This window comes from Xyrauchen texanus, chromosome 41 (genome assembly GCF_025860055.1).
Source record: "Xyrauchen texanus isolate HMW12.3.18 chromosome 41, RBS_HiC_50CHRs, whole genome shotgun sequence".
In the NCBI taxonomy this organism is placed as follows: domain Eukaryota; kingdom Metazoa; phylum Chordata; class Actinopteri; order Cypriniformes; family Catostomidae; genus Xyrauchen; species Xyrauchen texanus.
The window spans coordinates 11,574,187-11,600,816 of record NC_068316.1 but is presented as its reverse complement, the minus strand read 5'-3'; the positions used below and the strand labels follow the sequence as shown (position 1 = coordinate 11,600,816).

Below are 26,630 nucleotides of genomic sequence, written 5' to 3'. Positions count from 1 at the left end.
AGCAGGCTGGTTTATGTTGGGGCCATTTGTGTAATTTCTGCGCCACTAGCACCATTAAACGTTATTGCTAAAATATTGTCTGTTTTCAAACAAATTTACAGAACATTTTCCCTATCTGTATATAGACAGTCCTGCCCACTGGTTAAGCCAATGTTGCTATATCAGGCCGCTTAGGACACTCAAACATATAAAGCAATGTTTTGAAAGTGCCACAGTGTTGACTCGAGGGAATCATCAGACGAATTGTTTACTTATAGTTTGTCTTTGCACATCAAGTTAGAATAGAAGTATTTTAACATCGAAAAAATTAAACCCTTCACCTTTTAAGTACACATCCATTTGTGTATTGTATATATGCGCTTATCTTTAAGAGAAAACGACATGAGAAAGCATGGTGCCATCCACAGGTGTTTCCTGCTTGAGGTCTGCACAGAGTAAATCTCACCCTTATCCTGTTGTTCTGTTTATCTGTGCTCTCTCATGCTTCTCAAATCCAGGGTTTTCGAAGCTCAATCATATCTCATCTCTGCTGATGAGGAATTAACAGTTGTGACTGTGAGCACACTAGTGGGCTGGTCAGCTCTCATACGGGTGACTTCCTCTCCAGCTGATTTATTCAATCATGCATGTGTCCCAGCTTCCTGTTTTGCTGATGTGATAATAGGATGATAATTTGGACACTTCTGTGATTAAATGAGCAATGTAATTTAGAATAGACAGGCTTCCTTTCTTCACCAATGCTCAATCGTGTCTGGATGCATGCCATTCCTCTATCTGCCCTCTATTTCTCTCTCTCTTTTGTTCTAGCTAGCTCTCATTCTTGATTCAAATTGACACAGCTGCCAAGGATTGTTTCTGTATCACGTTTTTAATTAACCTGCGATAACCTTTTCTCTGCATGGAGGTCAGGAGATTATGTTAAAGGGATAGTTCTCCTAAAAATTAAAATTATGTTCATATAATTTGTCACGTATCATATACTCAATCATTCCAAAGTATGATTTTCTTCTGTGGAGCACAAAAGGAGATGTTTTCCCAAATGTTCTGGTCACTTTTATTCATGCCATGGCAACACATGGAGATTGGTGCTTTCAAGCATAAACAATGACTCAAAAGCACCATTAAAATGTTTAAAAATAGTCCATATGACTCTTGCAGTATATTCCAGGTCTACTGAATTCATTCGATAGCTTTGGATGAGAAGTAGATTGAAATTTATTTGTCGTCCACTGATAATCTTTGCCTACTGGGATCTGTTGACATCTGAACTGCTGCAAACAAATAATTGAGTCAGTTGAACTCATCATGAGGTGCTTATGACACTTTCGACTCATGTGTCGACTCGCATACTTTTGAGGACTCATACAGCGGTTCTATCCATCGGAGTAAGGGCCGAAACATACTCTACCCAAGTACCTTTATGCAGACGTATCAATGTAAGCTCTATTTCACTCACCGTTGCGTTCCGAAATGTGTCAGACCGCAATTCATGTTGCTTAATTTTCAAGCAGTGTGTTTAAAGTATAAATGGCTGTTAACACTTTAATGAACTCCTGGGGTGCAGCTCGGAGATTTCAGCTCAAGAGCCACGAAGGGATTATCCCAGCATTAATGGGAAGCTTGATATAACTAACCCATAAAAACAGGAAGAACTCTTTCAAAATAAAAGTCCTGCTAACATGAAAGCTCTATTCAAATGGATTAGTGAAATTGAAGACAGAAAAATATAACTACTATATAAAGATGTAATATTCAAAAAGTAGCAATAATACTCATAATAACAATTATGTAGTTTTAAATGGGTGCATTATTATTATTATTATTATTATTATTATTATTATTATCTGTAAGCAGTATCGCAAATGCAAGCAGCCTTGTGCAACAGGTTAACAGATTTTTTTTCAATAATGTTTTCATTAATACTGTGAAGCTCTGTTGTGCAGCATTTTATTTGACAAACTTTTTATAAATAAAAAAATATTGTTATATTTTTATTTGATAAAAGACGTATGTATCTATTTGATTAAACACCATTTTATTATAACATTTAATTAAAACATTTAACATGGAATCCAGAAATGTTTTAATGGAAAATGCATAATTTGTATCTGTAAGACTTTATGCAGTTCTTTTAATCAAGTCATTTTCTGTGTAATTTCATCAAAAATCTGAGGCTTTTTATTTGTTGATTATAGTATTGATTTATTATCGATACCGAGGTACCAGGGCTGGTATCGTACCAAGGCCATAATTATGTTATTGGAGCAACCCTAGTTTGAAGAGAATATTGCTGAGCAAGTTAGATAAAATAATTATATTTATAGCAACTATAGCACATCCAGTTTAATGGCACAGACATCTGAAGGTAACTCTCGCCCTCTTGAGTACTGAGATTTGTTCCCGCTGAGAGAACTGAGATGGTAACTTAAGAACACATGTTAAGCATGTTCAACCGGACCGTGCATTGGCAATGTGGTGCCAAAGTGCTCACATCTGTGTTCACGTGCTTGCATAAAGTGTGTTTTGGCCTTAACTCTCTAAACGTTGAGCTACAGCATGGTTTGATTGTGCCTGAACAAGTTTATAGCCTAAATGTATTTGGTTATGTAATGCAAACTTTAAAATGTATGCGCTTACAAAAAGACTTCTGATGTCATAAAATAGAATTGTGTGAGAAACAGGGCAAAAAGTAAGTGGTTATGAATTAATAAAATAACATTTTACTCATGATTTGTGTGAAAGTAAATAAAAGTTGCTGTTGTAGTGCTTTTTGTGTTAATTTTTACCTGGAAACTGCCACGATACATACAACAAATTAGTATTGTCAAAAATACCAGTACTTCGGTTCCAAGTCAATACTTAACAAAAAAATAATTATTATAATACCAGTGTTTCTGCAGTACTGGTAGTACCAAGCCCCGACTACTTTAAAATGCTCATTTGCTCTGTTACTCCTTACACTGAAATTAGTCAAATTAAAATCGTGACATGTCCTAGTGTGATTTATTAAATCGCTAAAGGCTGCAATCTTAGTACGGAAGAGCTGCATACATTGAATGAATTCATAAATCAGCTCAGTGGTAAAACACCTAACACTTGAGCACTACAGACCCAGGTTCGATCCCTGCCTATGGCAGCCTCATTACAGCAAGACTGAACCATGGAAGTGAGCCCAGCGGAAGGGTCTTCATCAACCTCAAACCTAGAACGGATTCTGTCAGCCCTTTCAGATCAAGCTGCAACCATTCAGAGGCACGAGCAAGCTCTGTCAGAGATCCTTCACCTTCTGAGTCACCAGTCTCTAGCCGCCTCATCCCGAGACCCACCTCCTAAACTTTCACCAAGACCTATGTTTTCTTTACCATCAGAGCCCAGACTACCAACCCCTGAACGATTTGATGGCAGTCCTGAGAGATGTAGAGGTTTCATTACCCAGTGTACCCTGACCTTCCAGCTCCAGCCCAGCAGCTTTCACGCTGAAAGTAGTAAAGTGGCCTACATCATTACCCTTCTTACAGGCAAGGCATTGGACTGGGCCTCAGCCTTATGGGACCAGAAATCTCCACTTACAGCCAACAGTCAAGACTTAATTTCTGAAATGAAGAGAGTTTTCCTCCATCCAGCTAGTAGGGGAGATGTGGATCATAGCTTGCTTCATCTCTCTCAAGGTACTCGGAGTGCACCGGAGTTTGCTATTGAGTTTTGCACCCTCGCCACGGAGAGTGGATGGGATTAACAAGCCCTGATAGCTACCTTTCACCATGTCTTGTCTCCTGAGCTCAAGGATGAATTGGCATTCCGAGACCCTGCACCTGATCTCGAATCCCTCATTGACGTGGCCATCCAGGTAGATCATCGCCTCAGAGAACACCAACAGGAGCGACAGCAGGAGATCAGATTGCTTGAGTCTGCCAGCCCTATTAAACTGCCTTCATCCCCTAGTGACCCAGAGGAAACCATGCAGCTGTGTAGAACAGGATATCCCAAGCAGAATGCAACCAACGGATGAGGGACAGATGCTGTCTCTATTGTGACAAGCCAGGTCACTTTTGCTTTTCATGTCCGGAGTTGTCAGGAAAAGCCAACTCTCGTCCAGGAGGAGGGGGGCCCGGGCGAGAATAGGAACCATCCCCTGCTCTGTGACCTCTGGTTTGACCATCCAGATGGAGCTGGTGAAACCCAAGTCTCTAACTCATCTTCCGGAGTTATCTAGAGTAACCCTCATTCCCTTCACCTGTGTCTAGGCATTTATAAGTCTGTTTGTTCCCTGCCTTTGTGTTCAGCCTTGAGCCTATGTACCCTGTGCCTCCAGTGACCAGTTCTCTAGTTAAACCTCTGGGGTCGCGTCCTGCTGGATTTTTTCCTGTTTCGTCATTACAGCTGAAACAACTTAAAATACTCCGTCATTTTGGGGCATACAGATAAGTGTAAGACATCATTAGAGACTATAAAGGGTCTACTTTTATTTGTGTACACTCACAATAACAACAAAACCTTGTGCTTTTGTAAACTAAAGAAAATCAAAAGGGTGAGCTTTCAGCACTCTGTGTTCACAAGCATATTTCTGAAACACATCACAAAAATGAACTGAAACTCTGCGAATACTTATCACAGAAACATTAAATATATGTCTAAAGAAAGCTTAAGATTTCTACTTTTAAATAAAACAATTAAAATTGAAATCAAATATTCTCCTGCAATGTAATCTGTATGAAACAAAGCACTGTACATTTTTTACAGGATCAGCTCATTATAGGTAATGTGATCAACAGAAAAGCATGCCATTCATACGCTAATGTGCTGAGACGATCAAGGGAAATGGTGCACGCCCCTGATAGTGTTCAGAGGTTTAATTTAAACAATTCATTAATTTTACTGCGCGTTTGTAAGGAAACACAGGCGTTGAAACTTCTGGATAGGAAGGAAGCGTTAACATTTTCCTCAGAAGAAGAGCGGGACTATGATGTACATTTTGTATTTTGAAGATAGATTTGAACCAGCAGAGGATACAATTTTGGATGAGTAAGTTATTAGCTGACATGCTATTTTATATTAACATGTACATATTTAACTAGTGGGACTGTTTCCAGACTTGCCAGACAGGATTCAGAGTATTGACATTTGAAATATGTTCTAATAAGCAAGTTTTACTTACATGTAAATGTTGTTTCAGCTAAAGCAGGTATTTAAATTGCATGCTGTATGATATAAATATGATATAAAAATAATATGAATGTTTAGATTATATTTTATCTAGTGTTTATAATGCCTCATTATCATCAATAAAGCTTGTGCTTGCAAATATGTGTTCAGGTTAAATTAGTAAAATGCACTTTAAATATGCCCATATTAGAAAATCAGCATATTATTTTGATTTCTGAAGGATCATGTGACACTGAAGACTGCAGTAATGATGTTGAAAATTCAGCTTTGATCACAAATTGCATTTTACAATATATTTAAATAGAAAACTGTTCTTTTAAATTGTAAAATGAGTTCACACAATGTTTTTACTGTTTTTTGGATCAAATAAATGCAGTCTTGGTGAGCAGAAGAGACTTCTTCTAAAACTTTTAAATGGTAGTGTAGGTCTAAAATTAAGTAAAGTCTTTATGTAAATATGTAACTTTTATGTAACATCTTTTAACTTTTAACTTAAAACCTCAATCATTAAGTCTCCTCACATTCATTCTCTTTCTGTCACATTCCTCATTGATAGGCCCAGGGGAGGGGTCTTTGTGTCCTCAGGTGTGAATTACCTCAATATTCGTGTGAATTACCTCAATATTCATGATAGTTCACGTATACTATGTGTTATATGCCTTATTTCAATGACTTTCAAAAACCATGCATACACGTTATTTTCTCAAAAATACAAACATGTACACACATGTTGCTCACATATTATTGTAGCCCAGTTTGTGCTGAATATAGTGTTATCAGACTTTTTGTTTTTAAGCAACTGAAAAAAGCACAAATGTCAAGGCATGTCAAAACTTCTCCAGGGCCCAAACACCCTCAGACCCCAGAGGGTTAAGTGTGTTCCTTATTATACCCTTTTGACCCTTGTGTCTATTTTTGTTTCTCTGTTTTGTGGATGCTCAGCTTTCCTTGTTTATTTGTACTTTGGTAAAACACCTAACGCTTGAGCACTGCAGACCCGGGTTTGATCCCCACCTACGGCAGCCTCATTAAAATGCAGGTTAGTCATATTACTTGAAACACAGGGGGGTGCTAGAAAAATGAGACACCATTCACGATAGAGCTGATGTTTTTTTTGTCGCCAGATATGGAACAATGTCGCTAAAGCAGACTACACAAGTTGTTAAAATAGTCACTAGTCGCTAGATGGCTCTTTTATTCGGTAAGTCGGTCGAAAACTTTTTATCCAGAATGTCAAGCTTCAGGCAAAAAATACACATCATAAGAAAAGATTAAAAAAGATTAAACAGATTTTAGTAGGACACTACTTAAAAACACTTTAGCAATGCATCGTTGAATGAGAAACACTTGAAGGAAACATGCATTTCTTTTAATTTATTATTCACAGTAAAATTGTAATTTTTAAATAGGCTAAATGGGTGTGCTCAATAGTACATTGTCATATTAACATATTTATGATCTGGTACCAAAATTGGTATTGAGAATCGTGAATTTTCACTGGTATCGGTACCAAATGTTGGTATCGTGACACTACAACAAATCAAATAGAAATTCATTTCGCAACAATCTAGGATAGTAACGTGATTTTATGAGATCAGGTTGATTACATAATCAAAAGTGTGGACATTTAATATGAACATTGTTAGAAAAAGCATTGCGATATATTGATAAGTGATTGTATCAGCACAGCCCTAGTTGCAACGTCCATTATTAGATTGCATTGGCTCTTCAAATTGACATCTTTGTTATGTGAAGTCTGTTTTTATGGGTTTAAATTATCACAAGACATTTTTGTAGGACTGACCAGCACAACGCTCTGTGTGATTTGGCCCCTGGCATTGATCAAAGAGTAGCACCAACCGTACCAAGGTCATTGTACACTGCTTTGCTGAGTGTGAATGTTTGTCATTCCCCAAAGCACATGATGACTTTTTTCTCCTTGTGTAGTGGAAGAGTAAGTGTACTAACAGAGCAGTGATGGGACGCTGTAGAAACCATTGACCATCTGGAGCATAAGATTGGGATCGGTATCTGGAAAGTAGATCGCACACAAATTTACACACACTTTCAGAGCTCTGTAAATGCTTTCAAGAGCAGGAAGTCAGAGAATCTCGTGACAAGGCGAGCAGGTTTCCCAGAGCTGGATATGAGTCTGTGTTAATAGAATAACCATGTTAGACAATGATGTGCACTTGGTCACATACTCTTGGGGATGTAATGTAGCTCTAAATCTGTTCCTCTCTCTCTCTCTCTCTCTCTCTCTCTCTCTCACACACACACAAGCACACACACACACACTTCGTCAGGTGAGTCTTATTAAGCCTCTGTTTCATGCTGTTCCAATAGTGCTTAGCAAAACCACTGTTTCTGTTGGCATGTTTATTTTTATAGTTCAGAAGGAAGAGGACTCTTCTGTCTGGCCTGTGTATGTCTGTGTGTGCGTGTATAGTGTATGTCTACACACAAGTTTTTGCAGAAGTTTGCAGCTAAACACTGTGGTTTGACTTTAGCTTTGTAGAAGTCTTAGACTTTGGCAGGAAGTGTGATTTAAATAAGTCAGCCTCGCAGTTGTGTGCTGTACAGAAAGTGAGAGAAACGAGGAGTTGTGATTGTCCCCTCCACAAACACCACAGTTACCAAATTAAAAAGATGAATCTGTAAAACGACTATAAATACTAAGTGTATGGCCATCTAAAATGTCTCCTTTAGTCAAAAACATGTAAAAGTGTTTGTTTGTGTGTGTTTGCTTATTGGTCACGATCCATCTTGCTCAAGTTTCAGTGTTTGGACTACTATGTATGATCTCCAACTGTACTTTGGCCCATAGGGGCCGGGTTTAAATATGTTACATGACAGCAGCACTATTAGGTATGCAGGAAGACCATCACACATATGCCACTTCAACCACACTTTTTAGGTGTTTGGTGATGTTAGAGTTTAGATTATGGTGTTTCTACCTATGTAACGATGCCTATATAACTTGTTTACCACTTTTTAACCAAAACCTAGTGTAGTTTTTGTCTAGAGTCTGTTTAAATTTTAAAGGCAATCTCCAACAGCCCCTTATAAAACACATTTTATAAAAAACTATTATATATAGCTTCATGTAAATGAATTCTAGAATGTTAATGGAGCCCAAAAAGGTAACTTAATGGAATAGTTAAACCACAATTCTATCATTTACTCACTGTTGCATTGTTTCATTCAAACCCTGTATGACTTTTTTTCATCCGTGAAACAGAAAAGGCGATTGATTGCTTCGGTCACCTTTCAATTTCATTTTATTAAAGTGAATGGTGACTGAGGGTGTCAGTCTGTAACATTCTGCCTAGAATCTCCTTTTGTGTTACACGGAGGAAACAAAGTCATATGGGTTTGGTATGTGTGACAAGCTTCTTTAACTCTCTCTGAAGGAGGAAGTGGGAGCCGTGTGAACAATCCAACGTGATCTTTATTTCTACACTTTTCAACATCAACCAACAAACTGCTTTTCAGCACAACAAAAAATGTATGACATAATAATCAAACATAGTCAACCTTGTGCATCTCTCTATCCCCTCCAGCAGTCTGGACATCCTTTTTATCCCTCTCCAGCTGTTAAAGATAATTACCCACAGGTGTTAATCCTTACCATTCTTTCCTTCCCTCGCTCCCCACAACCACATGACCACAGTCTTCACCACAGACATGAGGGTAAATGTGTAAATGACAACAGAAGTGTAATTATTGAATAAATTAACCCTTTAATAAGCTTTACACAATCAACATTTTATTAATGATGACTCTAAAAGCTATTAAAGCGATTGTTCACCCAAAAATGAAAATTCTCTCATCATTTACTCACCCTCATGACATCCCAGATGTGTATGACTTTCTTTCTTCTGCACAACATGAACAAAGATTTTTAGAAGAATATTTCAGCTTTGCAGGTACTTACAATGCAATGTTGGCCAGAACTTTCAAGGTCAAAAAGCATATTAAGGCAGCATAAAAGTAATTCTTACGCCAAAGTGTTTTACAATACATTTTCCTCCCCACTCAGTAGGTGGTGATATGCACAAAGAATATCAATCACCAAAAACAAAAGAAAAAGAATGTAGAAGTGAAAGTACTCAAATATTGATCCACACCTATAATATCCCTACTAAAAATATGGATTACTTTTATTCTGCCTTTATGTACTTTTTGGACCTTAAAAGTTCTGGCCAACATTCACTTGCATTGTATGGACCTACAGAGATATTCTTCTAAAATTCTTTGTGTTCAGCAGCAGAAAGAAAGCCATGGCATGAGGGTGAGTAAATGAGAGAATTAAAATGTTTGGGTGAACTACCTAACTTAAATTGCTGTGTAATGGATAGAAGCACTGTTCTGAACACTGAGATGAATTTAGATGTTTTAAGAGTTAATCAGTTCCATGCTGAAGGCTGGCACAGGCTGATCTGAATCACACAGTAAGACTTTGTGATATGTGGAGTCTTGCGATGACCTATTGATCTCTCAATGGCCCTGTCTGTCTGCTAACGCAGTGACTGTGAGAACCCAACACTGTTTACACAGCACTGTTAATGGGATAGTTCACTAAAACTTTAAAATTCTGTTACATTTATTTACCCTCATGTCATTCCAAATCTAACTTTAAAAAAAATAATATATATATTTTACATATAATGACACTGAAAGATAATGGGGTCTGTCAAGCTTCAAACTGACAAAAGAAAAAGCACCCTGAAAGTGGTCCTTACAGCTCATACACTTTATTCCAAGACTTTTGAAGTCATAAAATAATCGACAAGTCAGTCGATTGTTTGAACGACTAGTCGACTAGTTGTTGTTAAGGATGGTAATGTATAATTATGTTGGCTTGAGAAAGCCAACATACTGAAATTCAATTTAAACATATTAGTGGTGCATGCTAGCAATGCCCAGCGAAGTGCTAAAACATGTTAAAAACATGCTAGCATCATGTTAACAACACCTAGCAAAGTGTTAAAACATGTTAATATCATGTTAACACATGCTAGCTATGCCTAGAAAAGTGCTAAATCATGCTTTCATGTTAACACATGGTAGCAATGCCTAGCGAAGTGGTAAAATGTGTTAAAAACATGCTAGCATAATGCTAACATATTCTAGCAACTAGTGAAGTGATACAACATTTAAAATTATGCTAGCATCATGCTAACACATGCTAGCAACGCCTAGCAATGTGATAAAACATGCTAAAAACATGCTAGCATCAGGTTAACACATGCTTGCAATGCCTAGCGAAGTGATAAAGCATGTTAAAAGCATGATAGCATCATGTTAACACATGTTAGCAATGCCTAGCGAAGTGCAAAAGCATACTAGCTACATACTAACAACATGCAAGCACATGCTAGCAACACGCTAGTATCATAATAGCAGTGCTTAGCAACATGCTAGAACATGCTATGCGACAAGTATATCCACGGCAAGCACCACTCACATTTTCTTCTAGTTATTATTCTGCTTCTGAGACAAAAATGTTTGACTGTAACTCCTCCTAGAGCTTTTAAGCTACATGCACAGACCTTCAGACTAATCCCGAAAAGTGTGCAATATCTTTTTTAACTGATCAGAATTATGGTATTCCAGTATTGGATTTCCGAAAAGGCCTCAATTCAATTTGACTTCCATTCAAGGTATGAAAACTCTTTCCTGTAATAACACCTTTAGAGGATTCAAGTTACATCCTATCACTCCACCACTCATACTTTCTATCTATCACTCCATTACTTTCTTTTTCTATCTTTACATCACTCTTTTTATTCTTTCTTTCACTTTATCACTTTAGCACCCTAGCAACTGCATACAATCTAGCAACCATTTAATGCACCTTAGCAACCAAAACACATTGACTGCCATTCAAAATGGCTTAGATGGATATTTCCTGATCAAAATGTCCTGTCTCATTACACTCAGTCCAGCAAGCAGCCTTTTTAGGATCACCCTGGTAACTTCCTAGCAACTAGAGGGACTTACCCTAGCAACCGTATAGTAAAACACATATCTCTGCACCGCAACATCTTTCAGAGAATTCAACTTTGGCTTATTTGACACAGACCAGCAAGGAGCCTTTAAATATCATGCTGGACAATACTTAGCCACACACTAGTAACCATTTAGTGCACCCTAGCAACCAAAACTCATTGACTTCCATTAAAATGAACTTAGATATCTCTGTAGCAGAATATCATAGAGACTTCATTTTTGGCTCGTATGACTCAGGCCAGCAAGCAGCCTTGTTAGTATCACTCTGGAAACTGCCTAGCAACCAAGTGAGCTCATCCTAGCAACCAAGTATCAAAATATATATCTCTGCACCAGAACATCGTAGAGACATCCGTTTTCATTCATTTGACTCAGGGTAGTAAGGAGCATTTTGAGTATCATCATGGCAACTTGATAGGGTTACCTTAGCAACCAAGCAACAAATCACACTTATCTGCACCAGAACAACGTAGAGACTTCTGATTTTGTTAATTTGACTCAGGCTAGCAAGGAGCCTTTTGAGTATCACCTTGGTAACTGCCCAGCAACCAGATAGGGTTACCCTAACAACCAAGTAGCAAATCACATATCTCTGAACCAGAAAAGATCTATCTATCTATCTATCTATCTATCTATCTTATCTATCTATCTATCTATCTATCTATCTATCTATCTATCTATCTATCTATCTATGATAGACTGAATCAATCTGATAGACTGAATGGTCTTATAATCTTTAAACGTTATACTTTTAAAACTACTACTTAAACTTGTAACTACTTCAAACATAAAACCTTCAAACTTCAAGCATTTACAACTACTTCAAACTTTCAAACTCATTCATTTTGTCCATAGGTGTAACAATGTGCTGGCACTGGAAATTATGAAGACGATGACGTGAAGATGAAGAACCCAAGTGCAGATTACTTTACATACATAGTATTCAGAAACCCTAATCCTAAACTTGAACAAATCATAAACATGAACTAGACTAAACTAAACTTGACATGACTAGGTAAGATTATGAAACAAATCATAAACGTAAACATGACTTGACTTGGCTTGACTTGACTTGAAACAAAACAACAAAAGTTACAAACACAATACCTGACCAAGACACAATGGAAAACATGCGGCTTAAGTACATGGACATGGGAAACATCAACCAATGAACAGACCGAACTATAAACAAGATAACAAGACAATGACCATGAACCAATTTCATAACAGAACTAAAGAAATAAAAAGAATATGAACCAGTAGAAAACAAGACACATAAACTTGGAGGGAACCAGGAGGATCATATGACTGGGGAACCGCATGAGATGAAACAGGAACTAAACTTTACAAAATAAAAGACAAACACAAAACATGAACAAAAACACATCTAGACGTGACAATAGGGTTTTCACAAAGTACTTCACTCAAGAGTTCTAAGCCATGAAACAAACCAGCCAGCTCTGAGGTAAATCACATGTTAAAAAAAACTTTGATTTGAAGCAAAAAGTATTTTAAAATTAGACAAAAAGATAAATGTAGAAGACTGTTTTATACACTTTTGTAAGGGAATGAACTACAATCCCATGAAGCATTACGACTGAGCTAATTCTATAAGCAAAACTTTAAGATATATAGTAGTTCAAGAATGTAGAGAGACTGACTCGATGTGAATTTCACAGTGCGTCATAGTGCAGTGCTCGTTTGCTGCTGTTTGTTTATGTCCATTATCTGATTGGTACATTTTCCACCTCAGGATCATTGGTAGTGTAGTTTTTCAACTATTTTCAAAATTGCACTATTATGCAATTTTTTTTTTAACTCATGGTAGGTCTGTCATTTAAGATTTAGAAGTTTAAAATTCACCTATGGAAAAAAATATATATTTTATTATTTTTTGAACAAGACTGTTGTGCTCTACTGTTTAAAATAATTTAATACAATTAATATTAGTAATTTTATTTTGCTACTTTTAAATGGCCATCAGTGGTGTAGGTATATGTAGATATGTCTTCTACCAGTAGGGTAAACTGCCAATGCTAATCATCCAAACACTGGTTTTCTGCTGCTAACAGACAGATTGTGAGTTGCTGTCACAATGGTGTTGCTGTGTGTTCTTTTCATCACAAATAACTTGATAAGAGCGAAAGGAATTTTGTTTCCAAGGCTTTTCTTTGATATAATGTTTCTGGTTCACACACAGATGTGTGTTCATCAAACCTTGTTTACACAATGTCCAACACAATACAGTAATTTAGAGGAACCACTGTTGTGATCTGCTGCTCAAGGTCTCAAGCTCTTATTTGCTTTTGCGGACTCAGTCCTTTCTTATTCTCTGTATATCTCACTGCATTCTTTACAAAAATGTGTCTATGTGTATTGTTAGTGTATATCCAACCTCAGGCCTAGTAGCATTCTCATTCTCTCTCTTTCATATTTCCCATGGTAGGGCCAGGGAAAATACACAAACACACACTCACAGACTTTAATACACAACATTGTCAAATCTCTAGAAAGCCAAGACCAAACCCAGTAAGCACACAAGAACACCTAGTGGACACATCTGTGCAAATGCACATCATCTGGAAAGCATTGTGTTCTATTTAAAGTGTTATCTTTGTATACAAACATCTGATAAACATCAAAAAGAGTGGATGCACTTGTGTTGTAAATCCGTGCTGGAACTATTTTTGGGTCGCAGGTCTGTTCTGATGGATAGCAGTAAAATGCAAATAATAAAATGCCACTAAGCATATAGTCGTGCATTGTTTGGATGGCAAAATCAAGAACGTGAGGAAATGACAGAATTAAAATGTTTGTGTGAACTAGCCCTTTAAGTGCTTGTGTTTGTGTGTATTTTGCATTTGAGTGTGTGGTCTGTTGAGCGGAAGTTAAATGCATGATGATGAAATGCACATGAGCTATCTGGTTGAATAACTCTTATGTTATCTCTCAACCTAATCTGAGGTAAAGATGCACCATTTATGACACCAGTGTTGACAGATTTTACTGCTGATTTGAAATATGTTCTTTGATCGTAATCTTGACAAAATGTTTTGGAGATTTCGGTCTTTCTCCATTCAAGTAGATATGAGCTGTGCTGTCATGATTGGAAATAGTCTCACGAGATCATTCCAAACATGGCCGACAGTGGATTGACTTGCTGGAAAGACTTTGGTTGCACTCACTCGCTCATGCGGATCCAACGAGTAGTAGCAATCTCCTGACATTTTAAACAGCCTGGATCGCCTGCTAGGTAAATAAATGAGCGCTCCACAGGATGCTGGATCTGCTCAAGTTGTGTGAGGTTGCTTTATTACATCTGTTTAAACGAGATATGCTCATATTAGCAGATGGTAAATATGATATTAGTTGTATTGATATTTGCCTTTTTATCATGAGACAAGACACTTAAATGTTACCGGGAACTGTTGAGGAGAGAGAGGGGGAATGAAACAGGCGAGTACTTTAACATTATGAGCTTAAACGCGTCTGCCGCGGCTTTGATATGCAGACCGTTTAAATGACACTGTGTTGCACACCGGTCTATTATTGTAGTATCACGATGCACGTAACAACAAAACTAACCATGACTGTCTCAGTCGCATCTCATGCAAGCAGGTGATTTTCGCCACCCTCAAGAAAAAAATCTGCCAAACAGAAACATTTCTTTAGTTAAGGGCTCATTTCTGCAAATGATTCAGAACGGAAGACCTCCCGCACTGTGTAAGATACACTTTCTTGTTTGTGTGTCTTGATTATTTCTGGATAATAACCCTTACGAAAATCGAGAGTTAATATTACATGTTCTTAGGAGTACCAACCCTTCTACATATTGGCGTTATTGTTAGTATTATAGTTTTTACTAAGTGTATTTCTAATTAATTATAAATCAACCTGTGGCAGGGCGGAGGGCGGGGCCGGGTCGTGATCCTACGCACCCGGTCCCGTATTAGGCTTATCAAGCCGCCGAGGTTTGATTAGCCTAATACACATGTCCGTCATGTGTGTTTGTGTCCTTGTTTTAAGTTTCTCATTAAAACTATCATTTATATCGCCAAGCCGGTTCTCGCCTCCTCCTTTCCATTGTTCCCTTTTACACTGGTGCCGAAACCTGGGAAGGAGGAGGGATACGCCGTAGTAGAGTTCTTGCCACTACCGTCCACCCCAACAGAGCAGCCACGGCCATCTGCCGGGGGACGAGGAGCCCAGCCGCCTGAACAAGGACAAACACACATGACGGACATGTCCGTAAACGATCTCTCTCTCCCACACGACACCCTGCAGTCGACCTTTATACCTCGGAGGCTTGATTAGCCTAATGCGGCACCGGGTGCGTAGGATCACGACCCGGCCCCGCCCTCCACACTGCCACACAACCATTGTTTTAAATATATATGCATTTTCAAATGGTTTTAATTTGGTCAATTATTGACTGATAAAAATTGGCAGCCAATACATCGGTTCAACCCTAATGTTTAATAAGGTCCCAAAATGGGTTTAAAGACCCCATGAAATGTATTGACTGTAGCTTAAAATACAGTAGGGACATATTGAAGGGCTTATGCCTACTTTTATATAGCCAGTATATAAAAAGCAAGAGTGTGAGCACAGTTGAAGACAAACCTTAATTTGCTACTTGCATTTTCTAGTCAAAGGCTGGTTGGTATCAAAATTTAGTGGAGGAACATTTTCATTCTAGAGAGATTTTACTGGACAGAAATCTGTGTACTGGATGAGTCATCAATATTGTTTTCCTGGAAGAGAAAAACTGAAAATGCTAGGCTAATTTTAAATGCTAAACCTGCTTTAAGTAAAATTTGTAAAATGTTAATAGTATATTAGTATATAGATGGCTTCAAAGCTAAAAACTATGGTCTAAAGGCCACAAAACTCTGATTTTGATTTCATGTGATCTTTAAAAAGGGTTAGATGTGCTCCTTGAAGAGTATGTGTTTAGAGTATATGTGTAAGTACATGTGTGTTTAACTCAATTTTATGATGTTGTTTTAAATATTGTCCATTTGCCGACTGATGATTTGATCTGCAAGAATAAAACATCCAGCAAGCAGATATGTGTCTTTTTCCTCTAAAAATTAATAACATGTCAGAGAGAGAGAGAGAGAGAGAGTAAAATGTGCAGAAAGAACTTGCACTGAAAGCAAAGAAAGATAACATGCAGGAAATTGAGAAAGGGTGACAGAGATGATGAAGCTCTTTCTTAACAAGTCACTTTACCATTGCACAGGCCATAAAGGGAGAGCCCCCCCCCAATCAATTGACCCTCATGTTGCTGAACTGTCCCTGAACAGTGGGAGAGAAGAGGGGTGTAATAAGGAACAGATAGAGTGTTTACTTTTACTAACAGATGAATTGACCGATGGGGAAGTGTCTGAAGGCCAGAGTGTGTTTTTTAGGTTGACAGTTCCTCTCAGTTACTGCACTGCCCATCCAGGAAATGAGTGCCTCTTTGCACTGGTGCACTACAACCTACATCACCACCCCTCAGTCTGTCTCTCGATTTGTATCTTTCTATTACACGAACACACACACACACACGTTGGTGCAGCTATCATTATGAGGACTATCCGTAGACATAATGATTTTTATACTGTACAAACTATAGATTCTATCCCCTAACCCTACCCCTAAACATAACCTTCACAAAAAACTTTCAACATTTTTACATTTTCAATAAAACCTCGTTTAGTATGTTTTTTAAGCAATTTGAATTATGGGGACACTAGAAATGTAACCTAAATAAAAGTCCTCGTAAACCACTTAAACCTGCTTTCACACACACACACAAACTGTGTATTGCTATGTTCGGAATTGACTTCTAGCTTACTGCTTAGTGAATACTGCACAGTATGTACTGTATATTCCCTATGAAATGTTTTTAATAGCATGTCAATCAGAACACATTTAGCAATGTTTCAAGCAGGAATATGCTATATTGTTGTCACATGACCTCATTACATTGTATATTTAATTCAGGGAGTGGCATCCAGTTATGGTCTCAGAAAAAAATCCAGTTATTGTGCATTTTTAATCCAATTTTATGTAAAAAAAAAAATATATCTTATAAGTGAAGTGTGTAAATTATTTGTCACTATCAGCACCAAGTTGCAAAATAAAAGCTGTTTTTATAAAGGTTTCCAAGACACTACATCCGACTGCCATCGGTTGGTCAAATAGATAGTCCTGCCACATACTCATGCCACTGGTTGAGTCAATGTTGTTGTGTCAAGCACCACATAGCCAGTGTTTATACTTAAGTCAACAGAAATTGTAACACATAGCCAGTGTTTATACTTAAGTCAACAGAAATTGTAATATCAATATAGTAATACAGTGTTGTATACTGTACATTTGGGCAAATAAAGTACAGTAGGTCATTCAGGTATTTCATGCATAAAACTTTAGCATACTGTACAGTATACTTACTGCATACTGCAGAACTAGTCATTGCTTCCCCTACTGTTTCAATAAATGTAATGTCTGTTTGTTTCCCATTTTATAGGAGATAAAGAAGGACTCTAAAAAGGAGTTAAAGAAGGAGTCAGGTTTGGCCGGATCCAAATCAGTCCTATCCAATGGCAGCACCAGCCCGAAATCAGAACCCAGCCTCAGACCTGCCAAGAAAGGTAGTCCTGTTGTATCAGTCTGGAAAAGTAGTTTAGCACTTATTCAGCAGAACACACACCCACACAAACACACCCAGAGTCTTATTATTCACAGTCTCAAAGGAGGAGATTTTGTGATTGGGTAAATATCAACTAGACCAAAGATATGGGTCAGGTTTGCTTCTGGCAGATGAATAGCAAGAAATACAAATCTACAAAACTATTGCAAAGACTCTTAACCCTTCTCAGTTTTGCCAAGTTATCCATACAAGTCCAGAATATGGCCATCAGACCAGTCATGGTGGGGAATGAGTGTGATTGGGCCCAGGAAAGTTATTACAGTCAAATTTTTTAAGCTCTCCCCTGGCCAGATACCATTTACAGTTCACCTACCAAATCATGTATGTGGGACATGTAAGTAATTTAAAGTTATTAGATATATTTTACCCAGGCAATTAGGGAAGCTTCACATATAATCTTCATGGCCCCACTGTGAACCCATTGATTGGTCAGATTTGGATTTGGTCATGAGGTTTGGCTTGATTAACTTGCGTCTGTGTGTTGTCACGGTACATCTGGGACAGCCAAACACACATTCAGCATTTGAGTGCGCTTTCTGATTGGCTGGTTTTCCATGATCATAGACCTCAGAATGATAGTGAGATCAACTGAAAGCGCTTAAATTACTATTATCCATTGCAGCATTTCCCAACTGGGGTTTGTGATGGAACTGCACCACTGCAAGGATTTCATGAGATAGAAATGGCAATGCCAAATTAAATGCAAATAAATACAATATGCATGATTTATTAAATTAAATACAAATGCATGATTCAATTGGTTGTTCTAATTATTTGTGACAGGATCAGAAATGACTTACGTCATCGTGTTCAGATCTGGTCAGATTTAGAATGTATTTCTAATCATTTATTTAATTTACTGACGTATTTGATGTAAATGGATGTCATGCTTTGTGTTTTTAAATGCCCTCTTAAAGGTAAAATTTCCAAAGATTCGCTCCATAATAATAAAAAAATGGAATAAACTGCAATAAACGTGAAGATGTTGGTAAATTCATTACATTTATTGAAATTCAACATTACTTATAAATCTCAGTTGAGATGTCAAGTAAATAATTTAGGTACATTTGATAAAAAAAGACTGGGAACCCCTGATCTACTGGGTACAATTTTCACTTCTCAAAGTGAAATCTGTTTAAAGGAAATACTCCTTAGGTTAGGTAGCCTGTTTCTGAGACAAAAGCTCTGTTCAGAGCCCTGAATTAATCTCACCTGCTTTTCCAGACAAGAGAACCAATGTTGGTTCATGTGCTTTTAATTTATTTAGCAGAAAGAGACGTTGGCTTCCCAAAAAATAAAATGTTTTTGATTTTTAGATTGTTGGAACAGAAATAAAAAGCATGTATCTAGCATATCAGATCACAAAGGGTTTCTCCATATTATTTGTATATTATTAGGGGTTCTCAATGGTGCTAAAGCAGCACAATGCTAACATTAAGAGGACAAATTTAGGGTTAGCCCAAAGTCAATCTGCTTTCTCCATGTAGTTTCTGTAGAGAAGTGAAACTGAAGGTTTCTTTTGAAAGATTGGCTGTTTCATGAGCCACAAAGAAATATGTATTTAGTGATCAGTCTGGAGCAAAATCTGCTAATTGTTCAGCATCAGCTGCCAGCAAAGAGAGACACCTAGTTGTCAAATGTAGAAATGGAACACTTTTCTCTGTTGTTTACATGATAGATAGATAGATAGATAGATAGATAGATAGATAGATAGATAGATAGATAGATAGATGGAAAATGTATTATTTGTTTATATGTCTGTTTGTGTGCTCTTAAACAGGCGAGGCAATACGAAAAAGGCGTTGCAAAGCTGCCTTTAGCTACACTCCACAGAACGAAGATGAGTTAGAACTGAAGATTGGAGATGTAATTGAGGTTCTGGGAGAGGTGAGTGAAGATCATAGTCATGTTATATGTCTAACAAATGGCTTTACTCATTCTTATAATCATATCTATTATCCTAAAAGTGCATCTGTTTGTGTGTATTTGTTTGTTAAGGTGGAGGAGGGATGGTGGGAAGGGTCTCTCCATGGCAAAACTGGGATGTTCCCCTCTAACTTCACCAATGAGCTGTTGGCCGAGATGGAAGATCAGGCCACACTGGACAACTCCCGCAGCACAAGAACCAGTCAGTCTGCGCCAATCAAATACTTATTTTACCAAATCTAAAAAAAAACACATTTCTCATTTAGCCAATCCGTTTCCTAGCCATTCAGGTCATCATAAAGTGTCTCAGATTTGATTCTGGAGCATTTGGATGTGTTTTTCCTTTCATTGAAAATATATTGCCAATCACTGAATTGGCTTTATCATTTAGAATAGTGGAGATTTCCCATCAAACAACCACTTTTCTAACAGATGCTTAAACTGAAGATTCATACCAGTTCACACAGTGATCGTGACTCACGCTACTGGCTACCCACAAGGATTTGCGAGTCATGTGATGTTGTTGTGTGTGATGAGGTTAAAAGGAGGGCAGTCTCCACCATTCTACTGATGGATCATCTTGGATGAGTGTCAAATCATTGTTAAAGGGATAGTTCAGCCACAAATGAAAATTCTGGCATTATTTTCTCACCCTCATATTGTCCCAAATGCATGTAACTTTAATTTTTCTGGGGAACACAAAAGGAGTTATGCAGAATGTTAGCCTCAGTCACTATTCACTTTCATTGAATGGAAAACAGATGCAATGAAATTGAATGGTGATTGACACTTATCAGCACATATTGCCTTGGTATTTCCATTTCTGTGTTACTCAAAGGCAATCACGTTACCCCCACCCCAACCAATCACAAATTCCTTGTAATACCTCCATTCATGTACAAGCTATGTTCTGAATGGAATACTAGGTTTACTACTTAATGCATCTTGTGCTGTATATATTGTATACAATATTATATAATATAATAGTACTTATTTATTATAGTATTTAGGACTGTGTCACACTTTTATACAGTATTATATTTATTATATACTAAAAATAGTATATACTATTTAGAAAATAAGTGAAACAGAATGCCTTTTGGCATCCAGTTATCATCTTTGAAATACAACTGTTATTGTGCAGTTTTAATCCAATTGTATGTAGAAATGTAACATTTGGCTGTCTAATCAAATAAAGTCAAGAAAAAGATGTTAAAAATCTCAACTGAGATTACTTGTTTGCTTGTATACTGCACATTTTGATAGATGTAGGTCATTTAGGAATTTCCTGCATACAGAGAAAATGTACATTCTGTGCACAATATAGATTCTACTGTACAGTATAAACTTCAGAAAATAGCAAGAGTAGTATGAAAGTATGCCATATGTTCCCTGCACCATCTCTGAATCACATGACCATACACCATACAAAACAAAAGTGAACTATAGCAGGATAAATGGCACAAATGGCGTATAGAAGTAAACAGATGACCACTGCAAATATGAGTGTTACATTTCCTTTTGCTTCAGTAGCAACAGAGAAAAATCGCACAAGTATATTACCATGATTTTCCAAAAGAAGAAAATATTGTGAGTACAGCAATCAAAAGAGAGAAAGATGACACATTTACTGTCACTCCCTCAGTGTATTTGAAAGCCCTTTGCAATTGTTTTTTTATTAATGCCTGGGTAATATAACACTTAACTCTGGGTAAAGAATCTTTCATGAGGAGCCATGGACGGTGCTCATTTTAGAGACAAAATTATGTTATAGCTGTCAAGATAATTGTTTCATGCAAAGATGCATGCAAATCCTCCTAGTCCTCCTTTGAAATACAAGCTTTGTGTGTGTTGCAGGTATAAAGGACAGCACAGGCTCAGAGAGTGATGGTGGTGACTCCAATAGTTTACAGTCTGACACTGGCAGCATCTCCTCTAGCTCTGAGATTCAACCCAAAAAGGTTAGAGGTTTTGGCTTCGGGGACATTTTCAAAGACCAGCCAATCAAGCTCCGCCCACGTTCCGTGGACATGGACAATGAGGCAGAGAAGGTGAGTTTGTATGTTTCTGTTGGATTTCTTGCATATTTTTATGGTGGGAGTTGGTATACTTTGTGGGTTTTCATTTAGGTGTAGGGTATGGGTTAGTTTATAGTCATTTGATGTTAAATGTAGTATTTTGAGTGTGTCTGTGTGGGGGACTAAAGATTCCCTTGTATTTCTTCTAGTAATTATAGCCAGGCTGTCTCTGTAAGAGGTATCATGGGCCCCTGTGTTCTCTCTGCCTTTGGCCCCACAGTCTCCTGCTCAATAAAACCTTCCTGTTTTCCTATCCCACTGAGAGAGGCATGCATGCTCTCTCTTGCTTCTTTCATCCCTCTCTTCATCCATCATTCTCTCCCTTTAGTGGTCTCAGGCTTAATTTGTATCTTTTGTTTATTTGTTTAATCAAATGTGGAAATATTACAGGTGGGTTTTGATTATATAATTTTTTTTTACACAAGTGTAACAGTTAAATTGGCCTGGTTGTTTTGGATGCAAGCTTTCAAGTAGCTGGTCAACTAAAGAAAGTGAAGCTTTCAAGCAGAGTATAGAGTTAAGGTAACAAAACGTACCATCCTCCATCGTGGATCAACACTGTTGCAGAGTCCAGGGCACTCTCCCTCCCATTACTCGCCGGTTCAGATAGCATCCATTTGGTCGAACCACTTCCACTTTTACTTGATGGTTCTATAGTCCCTTTTTAGTTTTTTTTTTTTTTTTTTTTACTTTTCCTTAAACTGTTGGTAGGTCCGGTGTTAGCCATGTGCGGCCAACAGCTGATTCACTTTCTGAAAGACTTTTTAGTTTCACGTCATTTCTTTCTCCTCTAGCGAGTGGACAGTCTGCACCTCGTTTATTGACCACCCCGTTGTTTTGCGCACAGCCATTTCTTTTTTCACAATTCGAAAGTCGCGTGAACAAATTATACTGTTATCGCTGTTGCTAACTTTAAAACTAGCGGGTTGATGTCCTGTGTCGGAAATCCAGTGACGCTGGTAGTAATGATTCTCCCTGACCAATCAGTGATCTGGAGGATTTTTACGTCACTTTTAGTATCGGCTCGGCTTGCTTGGAACTAAAAAAACAGTGGAAAACCCCCAAAAAGTAGTTGTACCGTGCAGTGGAAAAGCCCCACTAGTAAGTCCTTGTGGTAGCACGGATACTCACCTCAATCCGGGAGGTTGAGGACAAGTCACATGTCACGTAAAAAATTATCTTGCAAAAATTGAAGTATAGTAATGTCATTCTATGTGACCACGTTGGTATAATGTGTGCAGTATTCAAATGCAGATAAAAATGCAAAACACCCACTGGTCATGTGAGGTCTTGTGACAATGTGGCATACCTCTGTTGGAAACAGTATTCAGTCAAAAGCATTTAATCAGTGCAAGTACTATTCAATTTCATCCATAGCCACCGTTTGTTTTTAAGAAGTTATTGTGTTTATTAAGTGTGTGGGTGTGTTTAAAGGAAGATGGCACACATAGACAGAATTGGGTACTGTCGGTCACTGAGACAGGAAGTCAATTGTCATAGAAGACTTTATGGGACATCTTCTGTGCTTTGTGTCTCTTTTCTCAGCCTTACTTTTTTAGATTGAAAGTGAATCTCTGCAGGCTCTCTCTCTGTATATTAGTATATATTCCAATGCTTAACTATTTCACCTGTGACATACAAAAGCTTTCATTTACACAATATACTGCAGGTTTACCCATATACAAATTTTACCACACCCTTACACAGTGCTGTTTCCATATCCCCCCCACTCTTCCCCCTCTCTCTCTCTCTCTCTCTCTCTCTCTCTCTCACTCACTCTCACTCTCTCTCTCTCCCTCTCCCTTTGAGTGGTTTCCTGACTTTAGGGCAGCTTTAAAGCAGAAGTAGGGTGACTGTAAGAGATTGTCATGACTCAGGGGCAGTGAACCTTAGTTAGAACGAAAGCTAGACAGAGGTTCCTCTTGCAGGCGGTACTTGAGAGAGGTATATTCAAACTGGACATTTGTTTTGAAGGATCACTTTGACATTTTTCGTCCTTGAGCAGACAATTGGTGTAGTCTGCGAAGACGAAGGTAAATATAACATCTCTGTTTCTCTTTGTTTGTTGATCCATGATTTTGATTCTTTTCCATGAAGATTTTAATATTGAAAAGCTGTGGCTTCATCACTAGAAGAGAGCTGTTAAATATGATGGCTAGTATTTTTGTTGTTTTATGTGGCCTTGATATTGGTTCAGCGATATAGGTTTATGGGTGACGGTGTTTTGAGGGATGGAAATCATTGTAGGGTCTTCACAGATATAATGTGAGGCCCATTAGAAGAGCAATCCCTAAGGGTACAGACTGCCAGATGTTGCTTAGATGTTGTAATGATGTTCCTATTATATCATTGTAACATTTGGCTGCCACATGGCGCTTGTTAGTCTGACTCCATCATGACTGCTCTCAATGAGAGGAAAAGCGAGGAAGGAAGGGAGTCTTAGAAGTGTTTTTTCCTGAGTGAACAGAGCGAAGTGTGTGTCTATGTGTGTGTTAAAGCCACACTGGGAGTGTGGGGTGTTAAAGAACTTGTTGTATGTCAGGTTGGATAGATTCCCTGCCATGTTTGTGGAAGGTTTGTGGCTCTCTTTAAGGAAAGAGGCCAGATACACACAGCCACATGTACAGTATGCTATTCATACAAATATGCAGGGCTGTCATTTAAATTCATGGGGCATAGGACAACATTTTTATGGGTGCCTTCTGCCATGCAGAATGAGTAGGCTATACAGTAACGTGTGACCCCGTCCCCAAATCACACAACTTCTTTTAACTAATACCCCACATTAGTTTTTATTATCCAATAAATACATCATTTTTGTGATTCGTTGAAGCATGTAGTGGGCCTCCTTTATCCCAGGGCCTGGGTCAGCGTTACTGGTTGTGCCCTTTGTTGATAGCTCACTGAATAACTTTTCAACTGCAGGACTTTAAGAATATACAAGTCATGAATGTCTTTTCAAATACAATTGTGTATTTAATTAGTTTTTGGTGTGATTTTTATATTAATATGTTTTTAAATAAAATATTGTATTAATAGCATATTAGTTTTACTGTGGTATTGATATATATATATAAATATACAGAGTTTGTATAATATATAAACTTAGCAAATAAAGAAACATCCCTTTTTCGGGACACTGTATTTTAAAGATAATTTTGTAAAAATCCAAATAACTTTACAGATCTTTATTGTAAAGGGTTTAAACAATGTTTTCCATGCTTGTTCATTGAACCATAAATAATTAATGAACATAGCACCTGTTGTACAGTCGTTAAGAAAATAACAGCTTACAGATGGTAGGCAATTAAGGTCACAGTTATAAAAACAAAGGACACTAAAGAGACATTTCTGTTGACTCTGAAAAGCACCAAAAGACAGATGCCCTGCTCATTTGTGTGAACATGCCTTGGGCATGCTGCATGGAGGTATGAGGACTGCAGATGTGACCGGGGCAATAAATTGCAATGACTGTACTGTGAGATGCCTACAAGGAGACTGGAAGGACAGCTGATCGTCCTCACAGTGGCAGACCATGTGTAAGAATACCTGCACAGGATCGGTACATCCGAGTATCACACCTGCGGGACAGGTACAGGATGAGTTACACCAGGAACGCACAATCCCTCCATCAGTGCTCAGACTGTCCGCAATGGGCTGAGAGAGGCTGGACTGAGGGCTTGTAGGCCTGTTGTAAGGCAGGTCCTGACCAGACATCACCGGCAACAACGTCGCCTATGGGCACAATCCGACCTTCACTGGACCAGAATGTTTTTTTCACTGCAAAAAGGACCAAAAGTGCTCTTCACTGACGAGTTGCTGTTTTGCCTCACCAGGGGTGATGGTCGGACTTATGTTTATCGTCAAAAGAATGAGCGTTACATCGAGGCTTATACTCTGGAGCGGGATCGATTTGGAGGTGGAGTGTCCGTCAAGTTCTAGGGCGTGTTCTGCCATGTCCAGTGAAGAGCCCGGATCACAATCCCATGGAGCACGTCTAGAACCTGTTGGATTGGAGGTTGAGGGCTTGGGCCATTCCCCCCAGAAATGGCCAGGAACTTGCAAGTGCCTTGGTGGAAGTATGGGGAAATACACACACCAGATACTGGGGCCACACCAGATACCCTCCCTTTGTTCAGGGACACATACCATTTCTGTTTGTCACATGCCTGTGAATCTTGTTCAGTTTATGTCTTAGTTGTTGAATCTTTTTATGTTCATACAAATATTTACACATGATAAGTTTGCTGAAAATAAAAGCAGTTGAAAGTGAGAGGAAGTTTCTTTTTTTGGCTGAGTTTATATATATTTTTACACAGAATGGCCAGACTGGTTCGAACTGACAAATTCGACGGTAACTCAGATAACCTCTGTACAATTGTGGTGAGAAGAATATCATCAGAGAATACTTTTCTGAGATGTAGGTTGGCACTGTTTTGGTGGCATGAGGGGGACCTACACAATCTTAGGCAGGTGGTTTTAATGTTGTGGCTTATCAGTGTATATATATATATATGAATTTTCAAATAAAATAGTGTGTTCAATTGTGTATTATGAATGAACGTTACATTTATATGTTGCTTTTCTGACACTGCACTCAAAGCGCTTTACACAGTGAACAGTGGACTCTCCTCAACAACCACCAGTGTGTAGCATCCACCTGGATGATGCGACGGCAGCCATAGTGTGCCAGTACGCTCACCACACACCACCTATTGGTGGAGAGGAGAGAGTAGAGTTATAGA

The 26,630-nt window shown here is 38.1% G+C and overlaps 1 protein-coding gene across 2 annotated transcripts in view; it reads left to right on the top strand.

Annotated features, from left to right (window-relative positions):
- The window catches only part of sh3kbp1 (SH3-domain kinase binding protein 1), a 62,523-nt gene that overhangs the window by 24,558 nt on the left and 11,335 nt on the right, over window positions 1–26,630 (top strand). For both annotated transcript variants that reach the window (XM_052113937.1, XM_052113936.1), the window contains exons 3-6: window positions 17,699–17,822; window positions 19,662–19,768; window positions 19,880–20,009; window positions 21,665–21,858. In XM_052113937.1, coding sequence (XP_051969897.1) covers window positions 17,699–17,822; window positions 19,662–19,768; window positions 19,880–20,009; window positions 21,665–21,858 — 555 coding nt within the window. The remainder of the gene's footprint in view (window positions 1–17,698; window positions 17,823–19,661; window positions 19,769–19,879; window positions 20,010–21,664; window positions 21,859–26,630) is intronic.